The sequence below is a fragment of the Athene cunicularia genome (assembly GCF_003259725.1).
Source record: "Athene cunicularia isolate RWA chromosome 15 unlocalized genomic scaffold, athCun1 chr15_part1, whole genome shotgun sequence".
In the NCBI taxonomy this organism is placed as follows: domain Eukaryota; kingdom Metazoa; phylum Chordata; class Aves; order Strigiformes; family Strigidae; genus Athene; species Athene cunicularia.
Window position 1 is genome coordinate 9,184,706 of NW_020799121.1, and position 27,711 is coordinate 9,212,416.

Consider the following 27,711-nt stretch of genomic DNA (forward strand, 5'->3'; position numbering starts at 1 on the left):
CACACACAATCCCCAGGTTGTTTGGAAGAAAACCTGGGATGATACAATAAGATGCCCAGTGTTCACGTTTACAAGAATTGTATCAAGTGTAGGGCATGGAATCGAGCACATCCCTAGCACAGACAAAAATTAAACAGCAAATTGAATGCCATGATTCAATTCTCACCTAACAACGGCTGTAACAAGGGCAGGAAATGGAATTCCTTGACTCAGTTGTCATGACAATACTCCTGAAAAATATCTGCCATAGGATAAACCCTCACTGCCTCCGTGTGACTAGAGAGTGCGTGTTTCTGCTCATCTTTCCCCCCATTAATGCAGCATTTTCTTTCAGATCAATTCCAGGACCAAACAATTACACTCAGCTGCTGGATGTGAAGGCAGCACATACCAATGGTGCCGTTTATAATGTAGTTGCTATAATTAGTTTTGAAACTAGAACTGCATGGCGAACTCCTCAAGCTGTCTCATCGTACATATAATGGGCTAATTGCAACGTGGTCACATTGTATTTCTTTTTTACTCACATTTTTCATTGCTAATATGCTTGTTAAATAGTGACAAGTACAAATGTTCATAGCAGAAACATGAAGTGCAAATGTTATTGCCATGCTAAACCCCCCCAAAACCAACCCAACAGGAAAAAACCCAACTGTACAGGTTTTTTCTGTTACCACTACTGTGCTGGGTTTCAGGATTACACTCCTAGGATGACAATGCAGCATATTCCTTGGAATACGAACTGTGATTAGACTAGGATGATAGTTTTGGACTTATTCTTAAAACTTGTATTATATGTATTTTAAAAGTATATATGATATAATATTATCTATATATTTTATTTATATATATAAAAGGGAAGGGGGGAGAAGAAAGAAACTGGGTGTCTCTGCTGTTTAGTGTCAGCTTTATTTTTGAGAAATTTAAGAGCTAACTGGGCAGCAAGGGAAAAAAAAAATACACACTTTCATCCATGACATGTCCTGCTAATTTACTTCCCTTCATTGACTTTGTAGGAAATAACGTTACCAATATCTCTACCTGGTATTTTGGAAGAGATCAACTTTACTGGTGTGTGATTTAGCTATTACTGGCATGTTTATTTGTGAAAGCAAATAGAGGGAGGGAAAGAGAGGAAAAAAGTTAACCAGAAACATGAGAAAGGGCCCTGCTGGGTGATGGACAGAGTTTGCCCCAAAAAGAACAGCAATGACAACTCACCAAGAGCAGAGTTTGGCCCAAATGTGGAACAGGCACGTTCTCTCCTTGAATCAGCATTTCAAGAGCAAAACGAGGCAGAAAGCCTCGCTCAGTTCCATTCTGCAAGCGCATTTCAAGTTAATCTGAGGCAAAGCACCGGCTTTAACATACACATCCCCAAATCATGCTCAGAACAGTCCATTATTCTTTGCAGTAGATGCTCTCGCCTCTTCCCCCCGCTTTTATGAGCTGCTTTAAAACCACTCAACCCAGAGGTCACCTTTCCCGCCATAACCTGATCTAGCAGACAGACAAATTGCTTCAGCAAAGAGGGGGTTGCATTTGCATTCCCACTTGACCCGTTGGATCCTGGAGCAGCCCGTGCACGCAGGGTTCGACAGGCTCACCCTCACCCAGGGCGACCTTGCGCCTCTACGCAGACGGGTGCTTTCTGCTCCGCTGTGGGGTTTTGCTGCAGGCTGCACAAAGCTTTAGGCAGAGTTGTACCGTGGGGCCAGAATAAAGCACAGGCCGTTTGTGTGGTAGAGTGAGAAGCTTGATGGACGTGGCAGGGTCTGTGTTGATTTATTTGCACGTACATGTGAGTGTGTGCGTGACAGTTTCAGGCTGACCCCAGGGCAGCAGCTGAATGACCCTTCATCACCAGGCAACGCTCCACTGGACAAACCCCTGTGTGCCCATCACCAGGGCTTTGGGGCTGCTCACCCCTGAACACAGGCCTGGGCGGCAGCTACCATGCTCCAGAAGAAAGGTGCAGCCCCCTCTCACTCCGAAGCTCAGTTTAGGCAGCTTTAGCTCCTCAGCAGCTCTCTGGAAACACTTGTCCCACTGATTTTGCAATTAATCCTGCACGGAGATGGGAATCCAGTTGGGCCTGGCCATGCGGTGGGGAGGGGATGGTGGGGAGGCAGAAGCACGTGTTTGCACAGCCCAGGCGAAGCCCTAACACCACACCGCAGCCTGGGCCACTGCTGCTGAATCTCCATGGAGAACAGAGAGTTACCATCTGATTTTCACCATATTGTCACCTAGAAGAAAAAAAGATATTCCTTTTGACATTGTTCTTGACACTCCAGCAACTGGGTTATCACCGCTGCAGCAGATCTTCCTAATGAAGCCGAAGGGGGCATAGAGGTGATGCCTTCCCAAGTCCTGGCAGTTGGCAGCAGCATATAGTGGCTACTGAGCTCTTTATGGAAAGGAACAAAGAGGCCCCTCATTAACCTGGCTCAGGTATTTATATAGAATTATCTTTTCTCCTAAGGCTAATGCCAAATCATTTCTTCTTCTAATAGTTTTAATTCTTTTTAACACTGAATTTGTTTATGCTCCCCTCTCCCCCATCAAATCTCTTTCTCAACCCCTTTTGTCATTTCACAGCCATTTTTCCTCATCCCCTACCATGCCTTTCCAAAGGCCAAGGGCTACTCTCCGGCTTTTCAGTCATCTGCATCACCACCAGCAACAGCAGCATTAGCAAAACTCCAGGGAACCAGGGTCCTCATTAATTAACTCGTACCCCTCTGCTGGCTCAGCAGAAAGCAGCCCAGCAGCCGTCCTGCACGTGCAGCCAACATCAGCTTTTCTAAGCCAGCTCAGCACAGTAAAGGCATGGGGGTTAGAAACCCCACAGCTCATGCTTCCTGAGCTCCTTTGTGCATGTAGGGGCTGACTCACTGTTACGGTCCTTAACACTGAGGCAAACAGGGCTCTGGCTGCCGGACTCCTCCTCCTCCTCCTCTCGCACAGGAATAAACATCTCAGCCACTAGGAAGCAAGGGATGAACAATATTAACTACTCCTGATTTCCACCAACATGCAAGAAGTAGTGAGGGTCCTAGAGCTGGGTGAATTCATGATCAATGTCTCTGCACTTCACCCATTTATCCACACCTTTTTCTGCAAAGGTTGGTGTACCCATAGCAATGGCTGGAAAAGGCATTAGCTCTCTCAGCAGATGGATGTGTTTCAGTTTGCATGCAGGCAAACGTGTGGGCTACAGATGCAGATACATGGAAAACTTTCAAACGAATCCCAACAGATGAATTGCTGTTTGCATTGGACTAGACTGAAGAAACTTTTGGACAAAACAAATTATATATGCAAGCAACAGGACACCACGCTTTTTCTATCTTGAAACTCCAAGAGCCACTTAATTCCTGCTTGAGCCAGACCCACTCCCTGATGGCTCTTCAGCAATGTGCTTTGAAGATAAGAGCAGATAGTACCTCAGATAATACAACAGTGTTCCATACAGTAAGCTGAAAGTTCAAAATAAAAACTAAACTGAGACTTAAAAAAACAAGCAAAAAACCCCCCACCTTGCCCTTTTCTCAGATGATCTGAAACAACCTAGAGGAAAAATAAAACTTAGAGGAAAAATAAGCACAGTGCAAGGCACTGTGAGGATGGTCTCATGGTCTGGCAATATATCAATTTTATTTTTTTTTTTCGTTCTTGCTATAAGTGAGTTGGCAAGAGCTGTAATCTAAGGGGAAGGTCTTTGCTTCAAACCTAACCAGGACAGGGTTAATGCGGGAACACTTTACAAGAGTAAGGGAAGAAAAACCCACCAGGTTACAGCAGATGATAAATATCTCTCCAAGAAGCCTCTGGTTTGGGTAAGCACAAATTACAAGACATTTGAGGTGACTGAGGGGAGATGCTGGAGCAGGGAGGGAGGACTGCAACTAGAAATTAAACTGTCAGCGCAAGAAAACACACCAGGCAATAAAGGTAGTGGCTGTGAACTGAATGTGGGGCATCGTCCTGCTCCTCCTGGTGAAGGTCCAAAGGCCTTCCTCTTGTCCGCCTGGGATGGGGAGGAGCTGCTGCTCAGAGAAAGCCCGAGGAGCCTGCAGTTACCGGGCTCTTGTGTGGAGCACAAACAGAAGGCAGAAAAGCACTGTTGCATTAAATGGTGTGTTTCTGTCTCAGTGGGAAAGGCAGCCCCAGCGTAGCTCCAGGCTGGGAAGGTCTTGGCTGAAATCCCTGCCTGCGCGTTAACGCAGCGGCATCTGCAAGAGGGAGGAGGGCGAGGGACAGCCTGGCCAGGCACAGCCTGCTGCTGCAGGTTCAGCACGGCACAGCTCGCAGTGGGACAGGCTGCAAAATCCACACAAAGGGCCAAATCGGGTCGGACAGGACAGCCGTCACGAGGACCAACACATCACCTTTAGTGAGTCCATTTTCAAGGTCACCAGCATGGTGTTCAGACACAGCACGAGCTGTCCCGGGACAGCACTGTTGATATTAAAAGGAAACAATCCATTAAATGTGCCTCTTGATGTCCTCTCATCCTTGCTGGTGATCCGAGCCCACCTCTGCCAGCTCAGGGAATTAGTCATCAGAGTGGCATAATGTGACCTATGAGTTGTCAGCGGGGATAGCGGACACCTGCAAGCCTGCAATTTTCTAGCCATCAAATAGACGCGGATGGCTTGGCAGATCCAAAGTTATAGTGCAAGTAGGAAGTGAAAGTTTTACAGGAAAAATTATTATTGTCAAGGTTTTATGGAGAAAATAACCCCATAGAATGTATTTTAAAATAGTAGTTTAGACAGGAACATGATAACACCATAAACCATAAGAGGAAAACTTGAAACATTTAAAAAACATCAGAGGAAAAATGAGAGTGAATTACTACTGTCTTGCCTTTTCTAGTTATTTGTTGTCTTAAATGATATGTGTATGCCTGTGTGTGCATTTGTAAATATATTTCTTTAATTCTTTTTAGATAGATTTTACAAATAGAAGAGCTCACAGTACTGCTGTATTGAAAAGAGTAAAAAAAAAATAAAAATTAAAATCTGTGTTTACAAGCACCAGCCAGAGAGTACAGGTATGTAACCACATCACTACAGATAAAGGGTGCTATCACACAGCAGCCCATCCACCTGACTGCAGCCACCAGAGCCAGCAAAATTCCCTTTGAAAACCTCCCATCCCTCCTTCCTTGCGTTTCAGAAGCCACCAGAGCCCCGCCAGAGCACACACACTCCCCCATAAGTAGGTTTGATTTGTTTTGGGGCCTTCTCAGTGGTCCTTTATGCATCAAAACACACAAAAGATGCATCAGCGCTGCCTGAAGAATGAGGTGCAGGTGCCTGGATATAATTACAGACGTGCAGGGAGGTCAGGAGGATGCGCCAGCGTGGCGGCCGTCTGCTGCCCCTGCAGAGCAACCAACGTCCTCCGGGGTGTATGTAGGCACAGCCTAAAGTTCGCCTTAAATTGCACTGTCCCCTGTCATCCCACACGGGGATGAGCCTTTGCTCTAACGCAGCACTGCCCCTATCCTTCTCACATCAGGTTTCCTAGAAACTGGAAGAGGCAGGCGGCAATAATCAGGGCTATAAAATGTTCATCCACACACATTTCAGCATGGAGGCACTCCCATGCTCCACAGAGCTGATTTGGGTTATACTCCATATGTCTTCCATTTATCATAATTGAATGTCACAAACCCGTGTCCTCCAGCCAGCCTGGGAAAGGAACGAACCCGTCAGCGTTTCCTGAGCATCGTTAACCAGACACTTGTGCTGCGTCAAGGACATCTGAAGGAAAGCAGAAGGTCTAACTGCACAGGGAAAGGCAGTGCAAACCACCTCATCTTTCTGAAGTGGGAGGCTGGAAGGCAGCAGAACAGTTTGTTTTGGGAGCTGCATACACACACGGAGGGGTTTATGGGCCTGGTTTGAGCGGTTTCTTTGTCATTTTAGGGGGCTGATTCCTCACGCTGTTGTTCCTGTTAAGGTTCATGTTAAGACCCGTGCATGGGGATGCCCATCCTCCACACAAACCAACTTCAAGCAAGCAGAGCTGTTCTTCTGGCACGGCCTGCTACAGGTAGGAAAGGGTCACCATCCCAGGATGCTCTGTGCCAGTAACATCGTGGTAATGCAGCATTTTTTACAGATCTTAGCACTTCTGAGAAGCCATTAATTAGCCCTTGCCAGGGAGCATCCAGGACAGCTTTTTCTGCACCACTTTCTAGGTTCAGTTCAAAGCTCATTTGAAGTTAACAGAAAAGCTCCCACAGACCCTCACAGACTTGGGAACAAGGACCTAAAAACCCGGTGGCAGCTTTACCCGAAACACTGAGCTGAGGATTTTCCATCTTTTCCCCCATTTTCTAAACACGTGTCCCGGGGCAGGACAGTTTTTATCAGCGCTATAACTCTGCTGTGGGCCCAGACATCCCTGCACACCCCCTGCACACGCAGGTCATCCCGGGCTCTGGGCTCTCCCCCACAGCCAGCTCCTGCGAGCCCCGATCGCTTCAGGCCCCCACAGGGAAGAATCTGCCCTCCTGATCACAGGCGGATAACTCTGCACTGTAAGACATCTTCTTGTAGCTTCAGATCTACGAGTCTTTCACTTGGCTCAGATCAGAACAAATTGCAGGCAGGACCCAGTTTAAGCGAAGTGTCCACGGATAAGTACCTGTAAGTGAAAGGTACCTGTCGGTGAGCAAACAGGGGGGAAGGTGCCCTCACAGCTACTGATCCCCAGCATAACACAGTGCAGCCTGTACTTTGCAAAAAAAAAAATCACAATGTATGTACTTCAGAAATAGTTCAGTAACTTAGGGAAGGTAACATTACACTTAAATCTTGTTGTTTTTGTTTGTTTTTTTTTTTTCCTTTAATCTGCTCTAGGTGTGTCTGCATAGGCATGAGATTAAGGAGACTCTCAACAGAGGCAAAACCCAGTGCACAACTGACCCCCACTCAAAGCCTTGCTCCTCCGCTTTCTGCAACCACAGACCTGGTCACAGTCCTCCTCCTCCTCCCGCAGTCTCAACCCAATGTGCAGCACTTCACCCAACACTTGTAGCAGATATTTGCTTTCCTAATAATAAAACTAAACTGTGGAAAAGGATGCATGTGAACTACACAGGTTTTCACTACAATTATTTTCACTAAAATACTGTATCAAAATTATCACAGAGCTGTCCAAGCTCTATTGGAGAAGTAAAGAAATTAGAAATGGGAAAGACCTGTTCAGTGACAGGCCCAAGAAAAAGACTGACTAGCTCAGCTCCCTGGTCTGTATACTGGCATATCACCAAATGCTTGTGTCTGATAAAAGATGACATGAATGGAAGTCTAAAACATATTTAAGCAACTTTCTAGGAAGCGTTTTCTCTCTTTTTCAAAAATACAATTAGGATCCACTACTATTTTGAGACTCAGTCCAACATTTTCACTAACCAAGTGGGAATGATGAATGGAAGTGTCTGGCTGGTACAGAGAGAGGAAAAGTGATTTCAGCCTTCATCAAACTCCTGCAACTTTCCAAGACTTCTCTCTCAAAGTCCAGCTTTGTAACTTCTGCTGGAAGTTTTGAGTCACAAAATCCTGGTTCTCAGTGCAGGATATGGGGACAAAGCAGAGCTGGGCATCTCCCAAGGATGTGAAGAGCTGTCCCTTTCAAACTCACAAGCAAAGAAACCCAGCTAGCACGTTGCGGGCTGGCTGTGACATGTAAATAAATACAGCACAGCTGACTGCAAACTCAGTGTGAGAGGGGGTGTTTCTAGGTGTTTCTAGGTGTAAGGACAACACAGTTTCTCCCCAAAGAACAAATTTCTAGGTGGCGTAAACCAGCCTGGATGTGGATTTCAGTGGAACAATGCCAATTTCTGTTGTTCAAAGATCTGTCTCAGACTATTTAAAAAGCGGGTCTCTGTTAGAGCAACTCCCAGGGTATCTTCATGGTGTAACACACCCTTTCCAAGCAAACTGTCAGCCAGTAGCATGAGTTATTTCAATGGCTACATCACTTCAGACAAAGCTTCACCATCTGCTCTACCCTCTAATTACAAATGCAGAAAACATAATTCATAATCAAATCACATAAAAAAAGGAAAGAAAATGAGCAATTAAAATGCACATTCTGCCAGGCAAATCAACCTTCCCTTCCCAGCCACGCTGTACCCACTACTGCTCTTGCCTGTTATACGCAGGGTCAGAATTAGTCCTGGACCACTGGAGATTCTGTCCTGCTGGTTTCACTGACAGCATTCTTCCAGGCTTGATCTTCTCACCTGCCAGAAACTCTCTCCACCTCTAGCCTGTTGCTGTATTTACTGGTGACTTGCTAACCCTCAGCATCATTTTTTCTGAGGGAGCAATTTACCTTTCCAATGTACAGACATATCTTTGTTATTTCCCAGTCCCTGCCTCTCTTCTGGGGCTCCTTCTGGCTCCCAAGTCAACAAAAACTTGAAGGTTTCAGGGGAGTAAGCAGAGATTGATGGTGGTGCATTTGCCCGCAAACATCCTAGTCTGAATTCATCTTTGCTGCGGTGTCGCTGCACTTAGCGAAGTTATCATCCACTCTGTAACGTGCGTACTGAAACGTAGATTAACATTCAGGCATCATTTATACTCTGTAAGTAATTCAAGTCTACAGAGGCAATTTCTTGCATGTTCAAAATTCAAAGTCTCCATCTCTAATATCAGCCAGTTTGGAAGGGCTGAAATCCCGCTTAAGGCTGGAGTGAAGGCGAGTCCTTGGAGAGGGATGTTCTGCTGGCAAGAAGCATTTGACCACTGTGTCTTATCCCCATGTACCTGACCCACAAGCCTGGTGGACAGACAGCTCGCTCAGTCAGTCCATCCATCACCGACACTGGGGCTTTTAGGAGCAGCTCTAATGTCCATCAGGTCCAGCTCAGAGGATCAGGGTCAGTGCTCTGCAGCGGTGCAGAACAGGGTGGAAAAGTCTCCATTCTATTAACGTCACTCAAGGAGTTCAAAGCTCTGCATCTGACATGTCTACAGAGTCCTTTGTCATGGCATATACTCCTACTCCTGCATGGGTGGAGGAAAACCCCTGTGCAAGCCAGCACTGCAGTCAGATCTTCCCTCCCATCTCTGCTCAAACCCTGCAAAAGTCTCTCTTTTTGGCAACGCTCAGGTTTCCACACTGGACCTCAAGAAACACACAGAGGATGATCCCCACTGTGCCCTCACTGCATAGCTGCTCTGTGGCATGGCCACAGGAGGGGAAAGGGATGAGGCTTAGCCCAACGGACACACTGCCAGCCCCACTCTCAGATGGCAGAGCCCCACAACGTGCTGTGGCTCTTCTCTGTCATTGCAGAGGCTTCATCTTGCCGAACAAAACTTCAGCAGCAAGTGGGCTGCCATGGACCCAGGCTGAGGGGGGTCCCTGGCTGGGTCATATGGCTGAATAATTTCTAATTTTCCTTTTAAAAGCCTGCTCCCATAATCTTCCTCCCCAGCCTACCTTCAAAGCTGCTCCACAAGATGCTCATTGGCAAGGAGAGCACGAGGCTTTGATGGTATTTCGGAAATGTGTCAAGGTTTTACAATAGCTTTACAATACCTTCCAGCAAAGTGGCAGATGGGATTCTGGACTAATCAATACACTAAGCAGAGCCAAGTGCCAGATCACTGATCTGAACTGGAAGAATAAATAGTAAATCAAAAGAATATAAAAGTACCATCAGTTCTATAAAGCGAGAAGATCTGTAACTTGTTCTGCAAGCAGTTCTGTTCCCAGATTTGCCAGCCCATACTGTGAGCTCAGCATGATAAAGGGAGGTGGCATTTCTCTTCCTGCAGCAGATGCTATGCCCGAGGAGGAACTGCAGCACTGATTGTTGCTGCAGGTTATCACAACTACAGCTCTTGCTTAGCGTAAGGCTGAACACAGGCAGGCTGAGCCGAGCACAGGGCTCGGGCAGCAATCCCCAGCCCAGTTCCCAATGCTGCGCTCGCTCTCCTGGTCCAAATCTGTTCTGCGTGTACCAAAACCATATAATGTTACATGAGAAGTGCTGGTTGCAAGCAGCACCCCAAGGTCCCTGCAGCTGGCCAGCACATCACTTCAAAGGCAGCTCCACAGCTTCCTCCTCTAGGAAGCAGAACTTGCCATCAGACACGCAGCAGACTTCTCCAGCAATCAGCAAACAGGGCTGAGACAATTCACAGCTCTCAGGTGCTGGTAGTGCCATGACAAGGTCTCAACCAAAAGCCAAGGATCACATCATCGTTGCTGGCAGATGGGAACTGGTGGCCAGGAGGTTGATTGGGCCATTAGGCAGCTTGCCATTAAGGGACAAGTGACCAGCTGCCCGGCTGTAAAACCTGTGATATGCAGCTCCAAGTGTGGGAGATGAGGCAAAGGGGAGGCGAGCAGCCCAGGCCTTTGGCACTGGCCATCCTGGCTGCTCACAAAACACACTGTTACCCCCGGCACTTCTCTCTTCTTTACAGCTACAGTCTTAAATCAGGACTTGCAGGGGTTTCCATGCTGAATCAAGAACACCAAAGTCCTAGGAGGAGAGAAGGGATCTGTCCTTCCCATTTTCTTAGCAGCGCCTACACTGAGTCAATACCCATCACCTATTATCACACAAGTATTTTTTTTCTTACCATTTGAAGATTGTAAAAGCCAAACAAAAGACATGCAACAAGTTATAAATTCAAAGGAGATCTTTCTAAGTGCCAAACTGCAGCTGAACTGCAGCTACGGTTATTATACAGAAACAGACATAAAGCTATAATGTGGATCAACACATTTTACCACAGCCGTTCAAGGAAATAGAGAGTCCATGCAGTTGCTATTACCTTTCTATAACTCGGAAAGATTTACCATAGTTTCAGCTTAATCTGGAATTTTATTATGTAGTTATTTTAATCTCACTTTATTTTATTACTGCTTGGAGTCCTATTATCAAAGTAAGATCATGTTTAGATATAGCAATGATGAATAGTGTTAGAAACAGCTAAAACAGAAACAGGATCCAGCTCTGTTTTGCTATATGGAGTAGAAAACCATCAAGTGAGTCTTTATGATGCATTATAGAGTGATAAAGGGGTAGTTCCTACTGGGTGGCTGGGATGAGTTTTTAATTGGATGCTCCCCTCTCCTCATTATCTGTACGAGCATCACTCACCCACCATCAGACTGAAAGCTGGAAGAGACCATGAGACTATCTTCTCTGAGCCCAGGGCTGAGTATCAGGCACTAGCATGATTTTTACATACTCTTACACGTTTGCTGAGGTAAAGTACTTGTTCAGGAAGAACAAACCTACACCAGAGGATCCCTCTCCCCTTGTTCTCTCCGTAACAGTGAAGTAAGGCTGGGACTCTGGCTGCAGCCAGTGAGTCCTGCTGATTGTCACGAGAACGTGATATTCACAAAAGAAACAAGATTAACATCGTGGGAGACTAACCCTACCCCATGCTCAAAGCTGAGCATGTAGGCAGGGTCTCAGCACACCAAAACCAGCCCTGTCCCCAGGAGCAGCTCCGGGGACAGAAGAACTGGTGGGTCGCACCCTCCCAGCCAGCAGGCAGAGCCTCTCCTGAGCTTTCCTGCATAATCACAGCGAGTGCTTGGTCTTGCCATAAGGTTTTTGGGGATGGAGTTGCTGCTTAGGTTGAAGGGACCTCTGAGAGCAAGCCTGGCACTTGGGGCTGCACTCCTTGTCCTGTTGGTATGTTGTTCAGATGTCCTCTGGTGGGTTCCTCAGTAAGGAATGCAGGGGAGCATTAAAGAGAGTCAAGTGTTCTAAAGCACAAATTTACATCTCATCTGCTAAGACATTTAAAGCATCTATTTAAATGCTATCCTGAATGAGAATGTTTTCCTAAATTGGGACTGAAAATCTTTAGGACATGCTTTAAAGCTTAAGGATGAAATGCCACAGGTGGCTACTTTGGGAAGAACCAGGAGAAGGCTGTTCAGGCAGCAGAGCAATGCAGCATCAGCAAAGCAAAGCGTTCACTGGCAGGGGCTCAGTCATGGCAACTGGTGACACACAAGTCACCCAGACCGAAGGAGGGTTGGAGTCCCCCTTATCACAGCCTGCAGGTGCAATGCTGGGAGGAAAAGCTGGCACCGTTCATTCGAAGTGCGATGATCTCCTTCCCCTACCGAGACACCCATGAGCCAACCTTAGCAAGAGAAAGGGAGGACACTGGCCCGGGCCACCCCCATGTACCTCCCTGCAGTCAAAACGCAGCCTGGCACTCCCAGTGTTATTTCTCCCTCCTGGCTCTCGGGCACCTTCCGAGCCATCCCCCCACAGCGCAGCGGGATGGTGGCGAGGTAGCTGCTCAGGCAGGGGCAGGCCCACCACAGGTCCCCCAGAGCCCCCGACTCTCCGGATTCCTGGGGGATTTGCTCTCCTACGCGGTTACACACAGTCCAGCCCGGGTGGGCATTTTGATGTTGGCATTCCCAAGGGAGCTGCAGGGATCTAGAGGCTTCGGTGTAATCTCGCAGCGCAGGGGCTGTGTCCTACCTTTCCTACAGCCACACCGAGCAGAGCCGCCTGGCCCGGTCTGCACCGTCCTCTAGTGGCCACCAGTCCTGATTCACTGGCCCGGCTCTGGCCCCCCCAGGGCAGGGAGGAGCAGGCAAAGCCCCCAGGCAGCTCTGGGTCAGATCTGGGCGCCCTGACCACGCAGGCCTCGCGTTCTCCATGGCACTGTGCCCTCACCGCAGCCGAGTCCCCGCTTTTCCTCCACCATCCCCGTTCTGCCGCGCCTGGGACTGCCCTGGCTGCAGCTACCGCCCTAATCCTCAGCAAGGCTCTGGTTTACCCATCGCCCCAAGAGCAGAGACCGGGAGAGCAACTGCTACTGTTTCTTCCACCCTTTTCGAGGCTGAGCTCCAGCCCAGCAGCCAGCCCTGCAGAGCGGGATCGGGGTGCTCGGATCTTGGGGGGACCCGGATGGGAAAGGCCACTGTGGCCACTCCTGGGCCACTTCTGAGCGTGTGACCTGATAACCTGACAGTGCCTGAACTTGCTTCTCCCGACAGCTCTCTCACCCCTCCTCACTCCTGGATTCAGCTGGCTTCAGCTTTGCTCTAGGACAAATAACACAGCAGGGTCACCCTACCCCAGCAAGTGTCCAAAGAGCCAGGCTGCCCACCCCTCTTCACACATCCTCTGAGACCCAGCGAGCTCACCCCTCTCTGCATCGAGATGGTGGGACACTGAACTGACATTACAAACAGACTCCACTTTTCTTTCTGATCCCCGTCTTTTAGTTTCAAACCCGAGTTCTTTTAATCTGTTTTTTCTCCATGATAGTGCACACTGCCAGCTTCTAAAAGCAGAAGCTTTTCCACAGTCTCGTGACAAGGAGATAAGCAATTGGCAGTGGATGAAACTCCCGGATAGCAATTGCCTGCTGCCCAACCCGGTACAGAACACCCAGGGCAGCATTTCCCTCCAAACAAGGGGACGAGCCTGTGGGAGGGCAGCCGGGAGAACCCCCCCACACCAAGCTGCTCCCCAGGGCCTGGGTGCTGCAGAGGAGCACGCAGGACGGCTCCCAGCTTCGCTGGCCCCTGGGACACAGCCTGGCAGGCTCCACAGCAGCAGCTCAGACTACCAGGACCGAAACCCCTGGGCAAAAGTTGCCAGTGACAGCAACAGCCCCCAGAAGGAAAACGGGGGCCTCCTACTCTTCGGCACAGAGAACAGGGAGGGCTTTTGCTGGGAAAACAATCTCTGCTGCCAAGTATGGAGAGAAAGTTTGAAGTAAATCAGGCCATATATCTCTTGATAAGCTGAAAGAGAATAAAAGCTCCCATCAATATTTATACTCAGCTCCTTAAAGATAACAGGAGTTCATTTACTAAATACCTTCAAGAAACCGAGCCCTCGGGCAGACATGGTTGAGAGGAAACATTTCAGCCAGGCAGGATGCTTCAGGAGTCATCTTAAGGAAAAGCTTCACAGAGGGGACTATCTCTGGAAGGAGCCACATGCTATAGCTCTAGACATGACTCACTGAGCACGGGAAGCCAAGCCCGAGGACAGGATGCAAAGTGGATCTGTTCCAGCTCCCTTTGGCTACAGTGAGGCTGGGAGCCATCCCAGGGAGAGCAGGAGGCTGCTGAGAGGTCAGACACCCTCCAGGCACGTTTCAGACTAGATCACTGCGTGCTGGCCAAGCACACAGTTAATTGGAGCCGCTCTGCTGGGCTCCTCAGCCCTGTGGCACATGCTGGGGAACAAGCAGCAGCGACCATCAGTGCAGACATCCCTGCTGCCTGCCCACAGCCCCCAGGGCTGGCACGGTGGTGGGACCTCACTTACTGCCTCCCCCCATAAGTCTACCCGTGTGACACAGCAGCAAGTTTCACCTACAGCTTTTCTCAAGGCTTACTCGCTTCAGGAACCACTGCCCAGGCTGTGGGAAGACCTTACCTGGGCAGAGCAGCCCACCCAGCAGACACCCATCTCTTCACCAGCACGTGAGGCTGAAGGCCTTCCATGTGGGAACTGCAGTTCTTGGTCATCAAGCCTCTGTTTCCAGTAGCACAGCACATGGTATCTCCTGTCTCCTGCTGAGATAACTAAAATGTAAAATCTCACTCTCCCCATCCGCAGGAAACTGCTGTAGGCAGTGTGTAGGGGTGTGATGATTCATTTATTCTGTATCTTGGAGCCCAACACTCTTTCCCTGAGAGCAGCACAAGAACGCACCTTGCCACCCACCTGAATCTTTGATAAAAGTTAAATACAACTACCTGCGATGGAAGCTGCTCCTCACACAAGCACTCCAGCCACAATCTGGATAATGTGTAGCATTATTAAAGCATCAATTATCTTTAGCACAACTGGAGCTGTATTAGCAGGACTGCAGTCTGCTCATTTTGATAAGGTTTGCTCAGTTCATTTATCAACAAAATGGGAATACCAGCAGGCCATGGAGTCTGCAGGTTTTAACTCTATTAGGATGGAGTTGACACTCACATCCTCTGTGCGTGCCCCATCAACTAGAGCATCCTGGTTGTGGTTTCTTTCTCAGGAAGAGGAAGGTTGGCACTACAGCCCATGAGGAACTAGTAGCCATTGCTGGCAGATACTCTCCAGCTATAGAACACAGGGTGAGCTCCCCGGTTTCCAGTAGGGTGCTTACACCTGACTGACAGTGCTCCAGGTACCCGGGCAGAGCAGCCAGAGAGCTCAGGCTTGCTGCTGAGTGGGTGATGTTCCCAAACAGCTCAAATTTTGCACCTCTCATGTGCATGCAGGATGGGAGCTTAGAAAATTACAGATCAAGACAGTTCTCTCTGAAGCTGGCCGTACACTAACACAGCTACAGGTGCCTTCCACCAGCTCTGGAGAGAAGTTTCCATCTGGTTTTAATCTCTTTTGGCTCTACCCACATGCACCAGTTCTCTCTTTTTAGAGATGCAAGCATGGCCCAGGGACAAGGCTAAGAAACTGCAGAAAAGCAGTTCTTTTTATTAAGAGACCTGAAAGTTCCTTCATAAACTCCACTAAGATAGACTCTTGGCTTATTAACAGCACAAAATCTCAAAGGGCAATAGACTTCAGCTAATGAATATTGATTATGATAGTGCTGGAGATGGCTGGTGTCAGTCGAACTGAGATCCTGTAGCCCTCTTTGCCTGAGCAGGGCTGTAAATTACCCAAGAGCTCATTTGTTTTTCAAAACTGTGTCGTGGAAAACACAGGGCTTACAGCTGCACTGCAGCTTTCACTGTCTCTGGCCTGGGAAACCACCCTAATGATAGTATCAGCTGACCAGCAGGGCTAAACATTTCTTACTGGTTTTTTAAGCACTTGGGAGCCTGTGGATCTGGCCCCTTTGGAGCTAAGTCAGGATTTATCAAGTCACTCAAGTGTCCAGCTCCTGTACACTGAGAGGAGCTTACACACAATCCAGAAGAGCAGAGGTGGACTCCCAAGAGGTTAAGACAACAGGCAGAGGACATGTGTCAGGCAGTTCCTAATACTCCCTCAAGATACTTGAATGTGTGGTGTGAAAAGTGAGTTATTTTACACACACAAGCCTGATTTCTTGGAGGACCACTACCAGCCTTCAACCAAGTGTACTTATGTCCCACCGACTGCCCTGGAGATCCCTTCACTTGGGGAAAGCCTGCCCCAGGCCTCCAGCTGGCATTTGTACTTCTCCATCTATTTATGGATGTAAATCTACACTTACCTCTATCCCACAATGAGTATCTTAAAAGTAAGAATCTAAGCTGATTAACAGAAACACCATGGTCACCTGGACCTTTCACTCACAAGATTAATCTCATCGTACTCTTGATGAGCAGCTCTATCTTTTACCTTCAGGCTGGGATGACTCTGAATGGCCTTTAAATAAATGAAAGCTCATGAAAATAAACCAAGGGCAGTCCACCGCAATACACAGAGACCTTATCACTATCCTCTGGTGGGGGAATGAGGCACTGACAGGTGGGGAGGCTGGGGAACTATGTCAATGTTTTCATAAAACTATCTTTTATGCTCACTGAAATAACCCAACAACAACAAAAAAAACCCAGAACAGCCCTTTCCCCCCTCCCCACATCTGATAAAAATCAAATAATAACAGGAGTGACTTATGCGCTCTCTGCCTGGTACTTCAATCTGGCCTTCCAGTTAATACACAGTATGATTAAAGCATCTGTAATCTGCAGTCTGTGGAGACCTGTAGAGCAGTAGCAGCAGCGGGTGTGCAGCCTGATAAGGGTTGTTCACTCAGTGCAGATGAAACTTTTAATATTTATAACTGCTGATTTTTCCTGATGCCTCCTATTGAGGGGAGGGGGGTGAAAGTTTAAAGATAAAAGCTTGATGAAAGACCAGGTGGAATGTTTTTCCAAGGACAGGCAGAGGCTTGAAGCTATCTTCACCTAAGAGCTGGTTTAAGAATGCTGCTTAGGCAAGTGCAGCATCAGAGATGGGGGGGTGAAGTCACTGGAAGAGACTAAAGTTCACCCAGGTTTTAAGCTGTAAGCTCCTCTGAGCTGTCTGCGGCTTGTCTTGTCTGCACCAAGAATGGTGGGGCTGTGCCTGGGACTGCTAGGCATCACCACAAAATAATTAAGTCACACCAGGTCAGCTGCACATACTTTAAGTGAAGTGCTAACAGCATTTCCAGCTCAGCACTGAAATATGCCAAGAGACCTGAAAACACCGTGTCAGCCACCGTCTCGGCATCAGTGGGAGCTGCAACGGTCAGCACACAGGGCACGGGGAAAGCACTTGACAAAATAAATTGGATCTTGCTCTAATATAGCCACCACGAATTGCAGAATTAGGATCCAGGCTGGTGAAACACTGAAGATGCTGGTGCCCTTTGCAGTCCTCCTCCTGGGAAAAAGCAAACGCCCCGTTTCCAGGAGCATCCCTTTTCCGTGTGTATGGACAGTATTTTACTCTGTAGCTGTTTGGTCCCAAGGACAGAAGGCTCTGCCCCGAAGGCAGCAGCTGCTACGTTCCACTACTGCCCACCAACTCCAACTGCCCACCGTGGGGTGTCCCTGCCCGGTGCCAGGGGAGCCCGGGACAGCAGAGGCACAAGGCTCATGCAGCCCTTCACACACCTTGTTGACAGAAAGACACTGTTTATCCTCCATCCATGTATAGGAACCCAGCCACACTCCCTCATTTTCAACACCAAATGGTTTAATATTTGTGTGTTAAAAAAGAATCCTAACACTCCTGTCACCATTATGAAAGATATGAATGACATTACCCACCAGTAATTTCAGACAGAGTAACTGGGCCAACCTGAATAAAACAAAAAGATGCAGAGAAAGGTATTCAATATATAAATTCATTCGTTTCAATATTCAATATATTCATTTAATCTGAAAGATGATACTTCTTTCAAAGGCAACTATGTGGTCCTCATTACTATAGCAATCAGAGCACTTCAAAATGTTTACCAAACACATACGTACAATGTCCATATGACACAGGGAGGCACATTTTAGAGCTGAAATAGAAGACCTGGGTGCACCTGAACTGAGGTCTCTCAAGTTGTAAGTTATCATCTCAGCCATTCTGCATTCCTACCACAGATACCAGAAATCAAGAAAAATATAAAAAAGCAGACTGGCCAGGAAGGAGACAGGACTGCTTTTCCACCAGAAAACAACAGAGACTTCTTTTAAAAAAAAAGGAAAAAAAAAAAGAATCCTGAAAAACCACCCACCTAAATTCAAAAGCATCAGGAAAAAAAAGAGGTAGACCTCTATACTCCAAGGACATGTCCACTGTTTGGAAAGCATGAAGAAAAGTGGATAAAGAAAACATAACACTTAAAGTGTCTCCAAGATAGCTGCAGTTTTCCTTGACTTAGACTTGTCTGCCAGAAATTATACTTCTTGGCCTCCACTTTGACTGTATTTTTCTCCTCCACAAAATACAATTTCAAAATATACAAGCAGAGTTAAAGTCTAATGAGGTAACATTAAGCTGTTGAAAATTATTACAAAAAAAAAAAAAAAGTTCCGAGTTTATCTGAACTCTTAATAAGGAGTTTCTCAAACTTGAAACCTTGGGAGGGGGGAACCAAACCCAAACCCCTATCAGAAGGAATTTCTGCATGACTTCTGGAACTATATGAAAAATTCAAATTAAGAAAACCACCTAGTATCAGTGGACTGGTCAAAACTTCCTCAGGACCTGGATACACACTGGCCAGAGCTCCTACAACACTTGCAGGCTGCAAGCAAAACTACATCAAGCCACTTATCATTCTGAAGCAAAACTCAAGGATTAGACATACCTCCCACTGCACATCAGTTGGCCACCCTAGCTACAGCAGTCACCAGCATTATGCTCATTTCCAACACTTGTGAGCATTTTGAATTACGCAACCTTGCAGCATGAGATGGATGTACATGAAGGAACATCAGCAACACTTCACAGACAGAATTACTGAGCATCATCTAGGAGTTGGTTTTGACAAACCAGAGCTCCCACCTCGAATGTGGGAGTGTTAAGACAAGTACATAGGAAGCTAAACATCCCTCAAGACATAAGTTTAAAAGTATATATAAAAAAATAGAATATCATCAGGTGTTTACAGCTATCTATTGAAGTCACTTGCTACAAAGAGGTTGCCAGCTCTAGTACAAAAGTAACACATCTGAAAAGTAAGAGCAGTAGTCAGAGACCACAATTCCCCCCAATCCCATCGAATGGCAGCGAGATGGTCTGTCGATGCAGTCACCGATCCCAGCCAGCACCCACAGCTTTGGAGGAAAGGGCTGGAATCTCCGCAATGAACAAGTCCGGAAAACCTTGCTCTGAGGAAAAATCCCTCCCAAATATCAAGCGGCAATATGCAAACATGAGAAACAAAGGAAAGTCCATCCATGGGTAGTAGCAGAGGTCACCAAAGAAGGCTGCAGTCCAGCTCTCATCACACGGAGATAATTCGAAGGCAGGATTGCCAAGCACAACAGGTGAGCTTTGTGCATGTCCCTAAGATCAGGCAGTTGTGCAGATGTGTTTATAAGAGACCACATTAATCTAAAGTGAAGTGCTCTGCAAAAATATCGTTTTTCTTCCCAAACAGACCTCGTACTTGCTCAAACTCCAGGGGCACATCAATAGCCTTTTTCTTTACTTCTTTATCAAAAAGCTACAAAGAAAAAAATAGAAGATATTGGCAAAACTCAGTACAAGTTCTTCATCCTAGGGGACACCACTGCTCACTCTAACTTCTTAAAAGATCCAGCAAATAAACCTTTTATATAAAAGCCAGCCCTGTCACCACTGCTACCTCATACTCTGTTATTTAGCAGACATTTTTCTGTCTTTCCCTGGCTCTGGGTAACAAAAAGTCAGTTTAGCTCCCTCCCCAGCAGCAGTGAACAAGACATGGCTATTGTATCCAGGAACCAGTCTCCTTCCCTCTGGTTCCAATCATTCACAAAGGCACAGCAACGCTACCTCGTAAGCAGAGAGCTCCAGGAGCCCTGATATGTCATCCTCTATTTCAGACAGCGACTGGTTCAGGACAGCAGCTGCCTTGGCCACATCTGGGTGATAGTGGTTTTGTAGAGACTGCAAAAGCAAGAAAAATAGGAAATGGTCTAGTAAGTACAGGGTAACACACACCCAGCTGGATTCCCACACAGGTATCTGCCCCTTTGCTGGTCAGATCTTCAGTGAGCATCACATTCTGGCAAAGGCAGTTTGTTGTACTGTGCTACTAAAGAGCTTCAAGAAATCCTGATTTCAGCCATCCTTCAAACATGTCAAAGGCCCCTCACCTGGTTCACATCCAGCTCAGGACAGACTCCTCCACAGGCCATACCTACAACGTATAACCCAGTTCTGCTACCTCCCATAGCCCTCATAGCGCACCCGAGCTCCTGCTCTGTGGGCTTCCTGCTCCTGCACAACATTCTTGTCACTGCTTCAGCCCCTTACACAAAACCCTTGTAGTATTTCAATAGACAGTGATAATCCTGGCATTAAAGTTTTAGAAACATTAGGAGTAGCTTAAACAATTTCAACCTCCATACTCTATCCTACAAATGATCCAGGTGAAAGGGGAACATGACAACCTTCTCTAGCATTTTTAAACCCATTTCTACAGGATGACTTAGCTGTACCCAATTCATTTCCATCAGCGCTCAGCAAGTTCCTCTCTCCCCTCCAAAGCAAATAAAAAGCCTCATACGTTTGCAGCTATTTAGCCTGCTTCAGCTGTTAACTGCACACTTTTCAGGTGCACAGTCAGATGTATGCTAACGAGTCACCTAATTATCATGTATGATTTCTCCAGAGCATGGAATCCTCTGCCTCTTACGTTAGGATAGAAAAGGATGCAGAGGAAAAGATCAGCCAGAAACTCATTCCATTTGCAAGGCGTATGTCAGCAGGTTCTCATAAGTGGGACTGCCCACTGCCATATGTGTCAAGGATGCAGCAAGGGTGAAGGAAGCCCGTTATCAGATGCAGATATTTCTTTTTAGCTGACATACCCGAATCTCCCAGAGACAGCTCTCCAAAGCCCTGCTTTTGGACGGGTCCTCCTCCTCCATAATATATGGATCTTCTGACATACCTAAGGAAACAGAGATAAAGAGTTAATACCTCCTGTGTGACGTACATAACCCCAAATGGAAGACAGACCCACAAGAGTGCTGCAGCCAAAGTTTCTCCTTTCCAAGACATTCAGGGTCCAGGAACAAGCTGACACATCCCAGCACAACCCAAGAGAAACTGCTGGCAGCACTACAGAACCATACTACTTTTAAAGAGCACAGGAGGTAGGACACAAGGAACTGGAATAGTCTGAAGCAAAAGGCATCTCAGGCAACTTTGAACAGTCACTACTGATGTTCAACACCGGTCTGTTAAATCAGAGAGACGAAGTAAAAACTCAGGAGACTGCTGAGGCCCTGGTGGGGCCACCCACACAGGAATACTACAGACAGAAATTGCGCAGTTCTCTGGTTTCTGCATTTGGCTTCTCTTTTCTTTACAGTCTTGAGACGAACAAGACAAGCTCAGTGTCTGGTACAGCTCTCCCAGTCTTTAAGCACTTGAAGCCTGGGTCAGTGTGCCAGGCCCAAATCAACCTTCACCTGGAGAATCACAGGAGCAGGGGAGCCAACTGAGGTGCCCAAGGTCAGAGAGGAGCAATGCAGGCAGAGAACTCGCACGAGCAATCTGCTGGCTTTCCACAAACTCACAGGACAGAGGGATCCTTCTAAACTTCAGAACAAGGACCAGGATCTCCCCTCCTCCTTCACAGCAATCTTGCTCTCTATGTTGTCTAAAGGCAGAACACAAACCTCCCCTGCCCACCTTCCCTCTCACCTTCTGGCCCATTAGGTCTGTGCACCAGCACGTTGCAGGCAGGGTGTCTCCGGAAGAGATTGCAGATGAAGGGAAGGACCATGAGCAGAGCCTCGGGAGGAGCAGTCAAGGCCAGTCGGGAGAGGCGCTTGATGAACGCTGCCACCAGGTACGCTGGCAAGTGGCTGTTGGGAAGGAGACAGGAGAAACCAGCCTGTAAAAGTCCTACCAAGTGAGCCAGCCGCCTCACCAATCCAAACAGCATGACAGGTTAAAGAGAAGCTGTCAGAATCCTCATTTCAAGCTGTAATATAGGGTCTTCTGCATTCTCTGGAACAAATCTGGGGGCATTTCCATTCAATGCATAAATAATCTCAAAGCACTGAGTCAATCCAGGTGCACGGCACCTCTCCAGGCTCTCACCAAACACAGCTCTTGTACATGGTCCTTCACAAGGACTGAATAAACTTTCATAAACTTCTGAGTGCTTGGCCAGGCAACCTTAATCATATTCTTCTAATATTGTTTTGTGGGTTTAATTAATACACAGGTCATGGTGTTAAAATTTACGTAATACCTCCAGGACTAAAGCAAGCACCACAGCTCTTAGTGGGAACATCAAGTTGCTGTAAATGTGCAGGATAGTTTGTTGAGTTTTTTAATAGTAAAATGTAAATTTCTAACAGCAATCCGCTCATCTAGGCACTTTCTTCAAGAGCCAGGATAAAAGGCGACCATTTTCAGCCACCCAGCCTTCAGCCCTAGGGCTCACTACACCCGCAAGGCTCAGCAGAGCCACCCCACAGGACATCACCTGTCAGACCTTGCTACTCTCTCCAGAGCACAACAGGAATACCAGGGGTTTGATTTGAAGTGCCTGTTGCCGAACTGTAAAGCATTACTCATGGTTTATTTTATAACATACATTGGCAACTATATGACCAGCTGCTTATCTAGTTTCTTCCCTGTGTACAATGAATTGACATCATCAAGACGGGTTGTCAAACACTTCATATTTCAATGTTATATGTCTGCAAAAGGTCATCAATTTATCCACAGCTTTATGATCTATAAAAAGCCTGCAAATGCTACTTTTCCATATTCATAAAGACAGACAGAAAAATCATCATTTTCAGCCAAACTGGAATACAGATCAAAATACATCCATAATCACTTGAAAATCAAACTTGGATGACTAACTGCATTTTTACTTTCTGAAACTAGATGGCTGTGTAGCAAATCTACAAAAATAGCACATGAAAAATTACACAACACTACAATAACACTCTTGGATTCAGTTTTCTCAGTAAAAATGAATCTAATCCAGTAGGCACACGGAATACATTATATCCAGACAAGGGGGACTGTTCAAGAACAGTCTCTGGCCAACAGAAAAGCAAGAGGAAAATATGGTTACATACGTAACAAAGGTGCTACTTACGATGAAGACAAAAACAGATCAACCAAATGGAAAAAGCGGGCTCGGTACTTTACATGATATATAGAAGGGTCTAAAAGACTGTACAGCTTTTTGTAAAAGTCAGGATATTCCCTGTTAAATAAAAGGAAAAAGACAACATCCATTAGTGATGTACAGTGGAACTGCACTGTGTCTAAATGGTTTTGTGCTTTCATTATAGACTACCCCAGACCACTGCTGTGCTCTGTTTAGCTTTCTTAGGCTTCTCTCCACAGCCACCACTTGAAAACAAGCCGTAAGGTGAATTTATGGCTCTTGCAGTGCCCAGCCATTTTCAGGATGTGAGCTATGTCCATTGACTGCAAATGGCACAAGATCCAGTGAAAGGCACACCAAAGACTACGGCTTCACTATGTAATCGGATCAATGGAAATTGATTTTCAAGCAGTGAACAACCACAGTCTGGAGAAGAGGATATTTAGGCTCAGCTGAAAAAAAGGTCAGACTATCAAGAGAGCTCAGCATCCAAACAGCTGAGCCTCTTGTGCAGCGTCTGGCTTTTTCATGGGGGAATTTTAAAGCCTGATGTTGTGTAGAATCCATTTCAGTTCCTTTCTATAAAGATATAAATGCAAAACCCCATGTTCCTTTAAACAAGATGCTCTTTTTACTTACAGATTATGCTGATGAATCAAAATAAATAATCCATTTAAGGCTAGAAGACTGATTGCACCACCTGTAAGAAAGTAGGCAGGTATCAACACAATAATAAGTATCAGCTTCAAATTGTATCTATTATAAAACTTTCCCACAAGGAACACAAAACTGAAATTAGAGCCAACATGATGGCTGCAAGGTAACACAATTTCATGTAAAACTATCCAGAGGCTCTTAAGTTAGTTACAAAGATTAAGCTGCAGTTTAGAAGAACAGGCTCTGAAGGACTGAGGCATACAAACACGCTGCTCTAATCCCCCAAGAAAGCCACACAAGGGAGGAAAAAGTCCCCTGAGAAAGGATCTTCCTGTAGGAAATCTGCACATCCCATGTCCAGATGCAGGCCAGGTATCAGCACTGCTAGCTGAACTCTGTATGTGAAAGAAATCACTCCAATATTCTACCCCTCCCAAAGCCTTATATGTGATCTTCCTTATATACAAGGAGCAACAGCACGACAAACACAGGCAAAAACTTCTTTCACGGACAACCGAGTTCACGCTAGTTCCTTAGCTTCATCCCAGGCAAAAGTATATCTATTTCATCACCCAGGCTGTGGCATTGCATCCAGCAGCCCTTCCAAGTCCATATGTACCATGCTGCAGAGCCTCAAAGAAGAAAAAGCCAGTTTTCACCCACCTATGCCATAGGCCACTGTCAAGAAGTCTATCATGAGAGTGGGTTCGTTCATGTAAGGCAGGATGCAGTCATGCAGAATGACAAGAACTTTTTTGTAAAGGCCTGTGGGTAGCTGTGAAGGACAAAACAATACAGTGGAACAATCACTGCAGGGAGAACTCAAAGCAACAGCAACCCATGGCTCAAAAAGGCAGTGCACAAGCAAAAGGGAATGTGCCCGGACAATACAGAACAGCTTACAGGAACAGTTCCTACATGGGAGAGTTTTCAAGTGACATTTGACAATTAACTTCATTCAAAGAAGCAGGTGCCCACAACTACAAGCGTCATCGCAGCTCAGAGGGGAAAGTCACCAGCAAAAAGGCTTGGGAACCTTCAACTTGTGAACAGAGGTTGTTATGCTGCAGATCATTCCTTACAGACAGACTTGTTTAAGGCAGGAAAAAAAGGCTGAGAGTAAGGAGAAGCAGACCACATAAGGTCAGGTTTCTTGGCAGGAGGACAACCCAGCAGAAATGGTGACTGGGCTGATCTCACCTGACACTAAAAGCATAGCGGGGTCCTGCCAGGAGCTCCATGCAAGGAGCCACAGCCTCTAATGACTGGCAATAAGAGAGCAATGCAGATCAGCAGCAGAAGTAGCACTCACCTTGTGCTTCAGAAAACTGAGCCACATTTTTTCAAACGCCTGTTTGTGTGCCTTAAAACAGAATCACAAGCACTGAGTTAAACATACTGATGTATTTTAAGCAGATAAAATTTTAACTCTGAAGCACCAAATGAACAGTTACCTGCAGCTTTGACACTTTCAGTTCCTCCCAATTATCTAAGAAAAAGAAAACAGATATTGAACTTAGAATGGATGTTTAAAAAAATCAAGATGACCCATTTTTACTCAGTTCTGTGATATCTTAAAAATTTGGCCTGCAGTCTTTGTCTTGACACAAGGCCGTGACAGACCTCACTGTAGACTGAGGAATGTGGAGTTTGTCATACCATTTAGAATCACTGTGATCAAAGAAGCAGACATTTAATGGAGTCTTTACATGTTAAAAATCTTAAATCTGATTTTCATTTTCATACACAGTTCATCATGTGGAGCTTACTAACCTTGCTTCACCATAAATTTGACCATGTCACTCTCTTTGTTTGGCATGTTAATGGGCGAAATGAGGGAAAACACATTCTGCTGGTAAAATGGCAGCGGCCTCTGAGAAGAAAAAAAAAGCACATCATTAAACATGAAGCGAGTTCCACAACAGATGGCAAGATACTGGACTTCAATATGGCCCTACTTCTCAAGCACTGAATGTATTTAGGAAAGAAAAAGCAAAGGAAAAATACTGATGGCTGAACTACATACTGGTACCTTCACTACTGCTGCCTTGTCCTGCAGTATTACTTGTTTGCCTAACACAAAACCTGTCTCTGAGCTAATTCTGGTTTAACAGAACTGGTGTATCCAATTGAAGAAAACAGACTCTTCTTCTGCACCAGAGAGAGAACAGAATTAAGAGTTGTGTGTGTGCTACCCAAGCTGCAGAGATTTGTGTAAAACAGAAGCTAGAGCCCAGACCAGGTTTTGCAAGAACAAGAGTACACACGTCTTGAATTACTTACAACTTCAGACTAAAGATAGTCTTAGTGTAACTGGCATATATTGTGAGCAAGATAAAAAAGATTAAAAAAAAAAAAATCAATGCCTTCAAATGAGCACACTCATTTCTCCTTCTGCCAGAGTCTTTCCATATACCACTAGTCCCTCCCTGCTTCATCCACAAGATACACGCTTCAGAGCAGTTTATCCAGACCCACCTCAACAATAATAATTTGTTACCTCTTTTGTCTTCTGCATGACTTGTCCAATACTCTCAGTCACTGCCTTTATCACAAAGTACCGAATGTCATCATACTCCATGTATTCTTGAAAGCGGGAGATCAGGAGTGAAGCGTCCTCGTTTAAGGGCAGTAAGCCATCCACAACTACCTAAACAGGTTTGTGAAGGAAAGCAACAAGTCAAGTGTCCTACAGTACTGGAGCAGACTGCAAGCTGTGATGGTCGAGGGCACCCTTCTGTCATTCTGAAAGGCAGCTCCACGTCTCTGCGCTGCTTGCCCCAGAGCAACCTTCACAAGCCATTCTGACAAGCCCTCCTGACCTCTAGGACAGGCCCCTTCTATCAACGACGTCATTCAGAAATGACACGGTGGTTGAACTGGGGCAATGTTCTGGCAAGTGAGACCAGGGGCTCCAAAAAACCTCCCCAGAACTGGTACCTGACAAACTCTCAGGAACCCAGCTCAAACCTGTGCAAGGCAGCTGCTCCCACAGCCGCAGGTGTCACCTCCCCAGGGACAGCAGCTCCAGGGGTGCCCTCTCTAGACCCCCACCCTTCGTCCGCACGGACAGCTTCCCAGCTTGAAATGTTAGTCCTGGAGAAGGTGAGCACATGAGGCCGCGTGTGCCACCGGATAACCGACGGGCACTTTTCAGTTCTGCAGCTTACCTTAAGAAGTTCACGAGGGAAAGTTAAACTCCCCTTCCACTCTACTTTGATCAACGGATACCGTGCCTCCAACTCCACAAACTTCATGAGGGTGCAGAGTGACAGCTCCTTTTTAAAAAAAAACAACACAAAACGCCCCACCTCAACAAGGACACCGGGGCTCAGACCCGAAGGAGACTTCTGAGGGAGGCAGAATGAACTAAGATGTTCTCCGCTGAGAAAGCTGCGTGTCCCCGACTGGCAGGCTGGTGAGCAGGGTGAGCCTTACGGCACCGCCCGCCCCCCCCGCACTGAAACCCGGCGCGGTAACCGCTCTGCAGCGCCGGGACCCCGCGGGAACTCGTGTCTCAGCAGCAGGCTCGGCACCCACCTTGACCTGGAAGGCGCCGTGTCCCATCAGCCCCGCCAAGCCCCGCACGCAGTCGTTGTAGCGGTGCCTCATCCACATCCTGTACTTCTCCTCCGCGCTGCAGCTGTCTGGGGGTGGAACACAGGCAGGGCTCGGAAGCTCAGCCCGGCCGGGACGAGCCCAGGGAGCCGCGGCCCAGCTCAGGGCCGGGCCTCTCCCGGGCGGCCGCCGCAGGGCCCCCAGCTCTGGACTCACCGGCGAGAGC

General features: G+C 46.9%; 1 protein-coding gene across 1 annotated transcript; it reads right to left on the reverse strand.

The window, feature by feature from the left end:
* Window positions 1-17,693: 17,693 nt before the first annotated feature.
* On the reverse strand, window positions 17,694-27,702 carry NOC4L (nucleolar complex associated 4 homolog). The gene is made up of 14 exons (XM_026860017.1): window positions 27,698-27,702; window positions 27,468-27,570; window positions 27,098-27,205; window positions 26,428-26,577; window positions 25,701-25,800; window positions 25,382-25,416; window positions 25,240-25,290; window positions 24,591-24,702; window positions 23,910-23,970; window positions 23,256-23,366; window positions 21,836-21,999; window positions 20,995-21,077; window positions 19,955-20,068; window positions 17,694-19,643 (listed from the first exon to the last, which is right to left on the reverse strand). Exons 2-14 carry the CDS (start codon window positions 27,543-27,545, stop codon window positions 19,527-19,529), a joined length of 1,284 nt encoding a protein of 427 aa, XP_026715818.1. The 5' UTR covers window positions 27,546-27,570; window positions 27,698-27,702; the 3' UTR covers window positions 17,694-19,526.
* Window positions 27,703-27,711: the final 9 nt, after the last annotated feature.

Coding starts and splice junctions, on each gene's coding strand:
- NOC4L (XM_026860017.1), bottom strand. CDS start 27,545: ATGTGGATGAGGCACCGCTACAACGACTGCGTGCGGGGCTTGGCGGGG. Junction 23,367..23,909: donor TTGATTCATCAGCATAATCT/GTAAGTAAAAAG, acceptor TTTATTTAACAG/GGAATATCCTGACTTTTACA. Junction 20,069..20,994: donor GCTGTCTCTGGGAGATTCGG/GTATGTCAGCTA, acceptor TTGCTTTTGCAG/TCTCTACAAAACCACTATCA.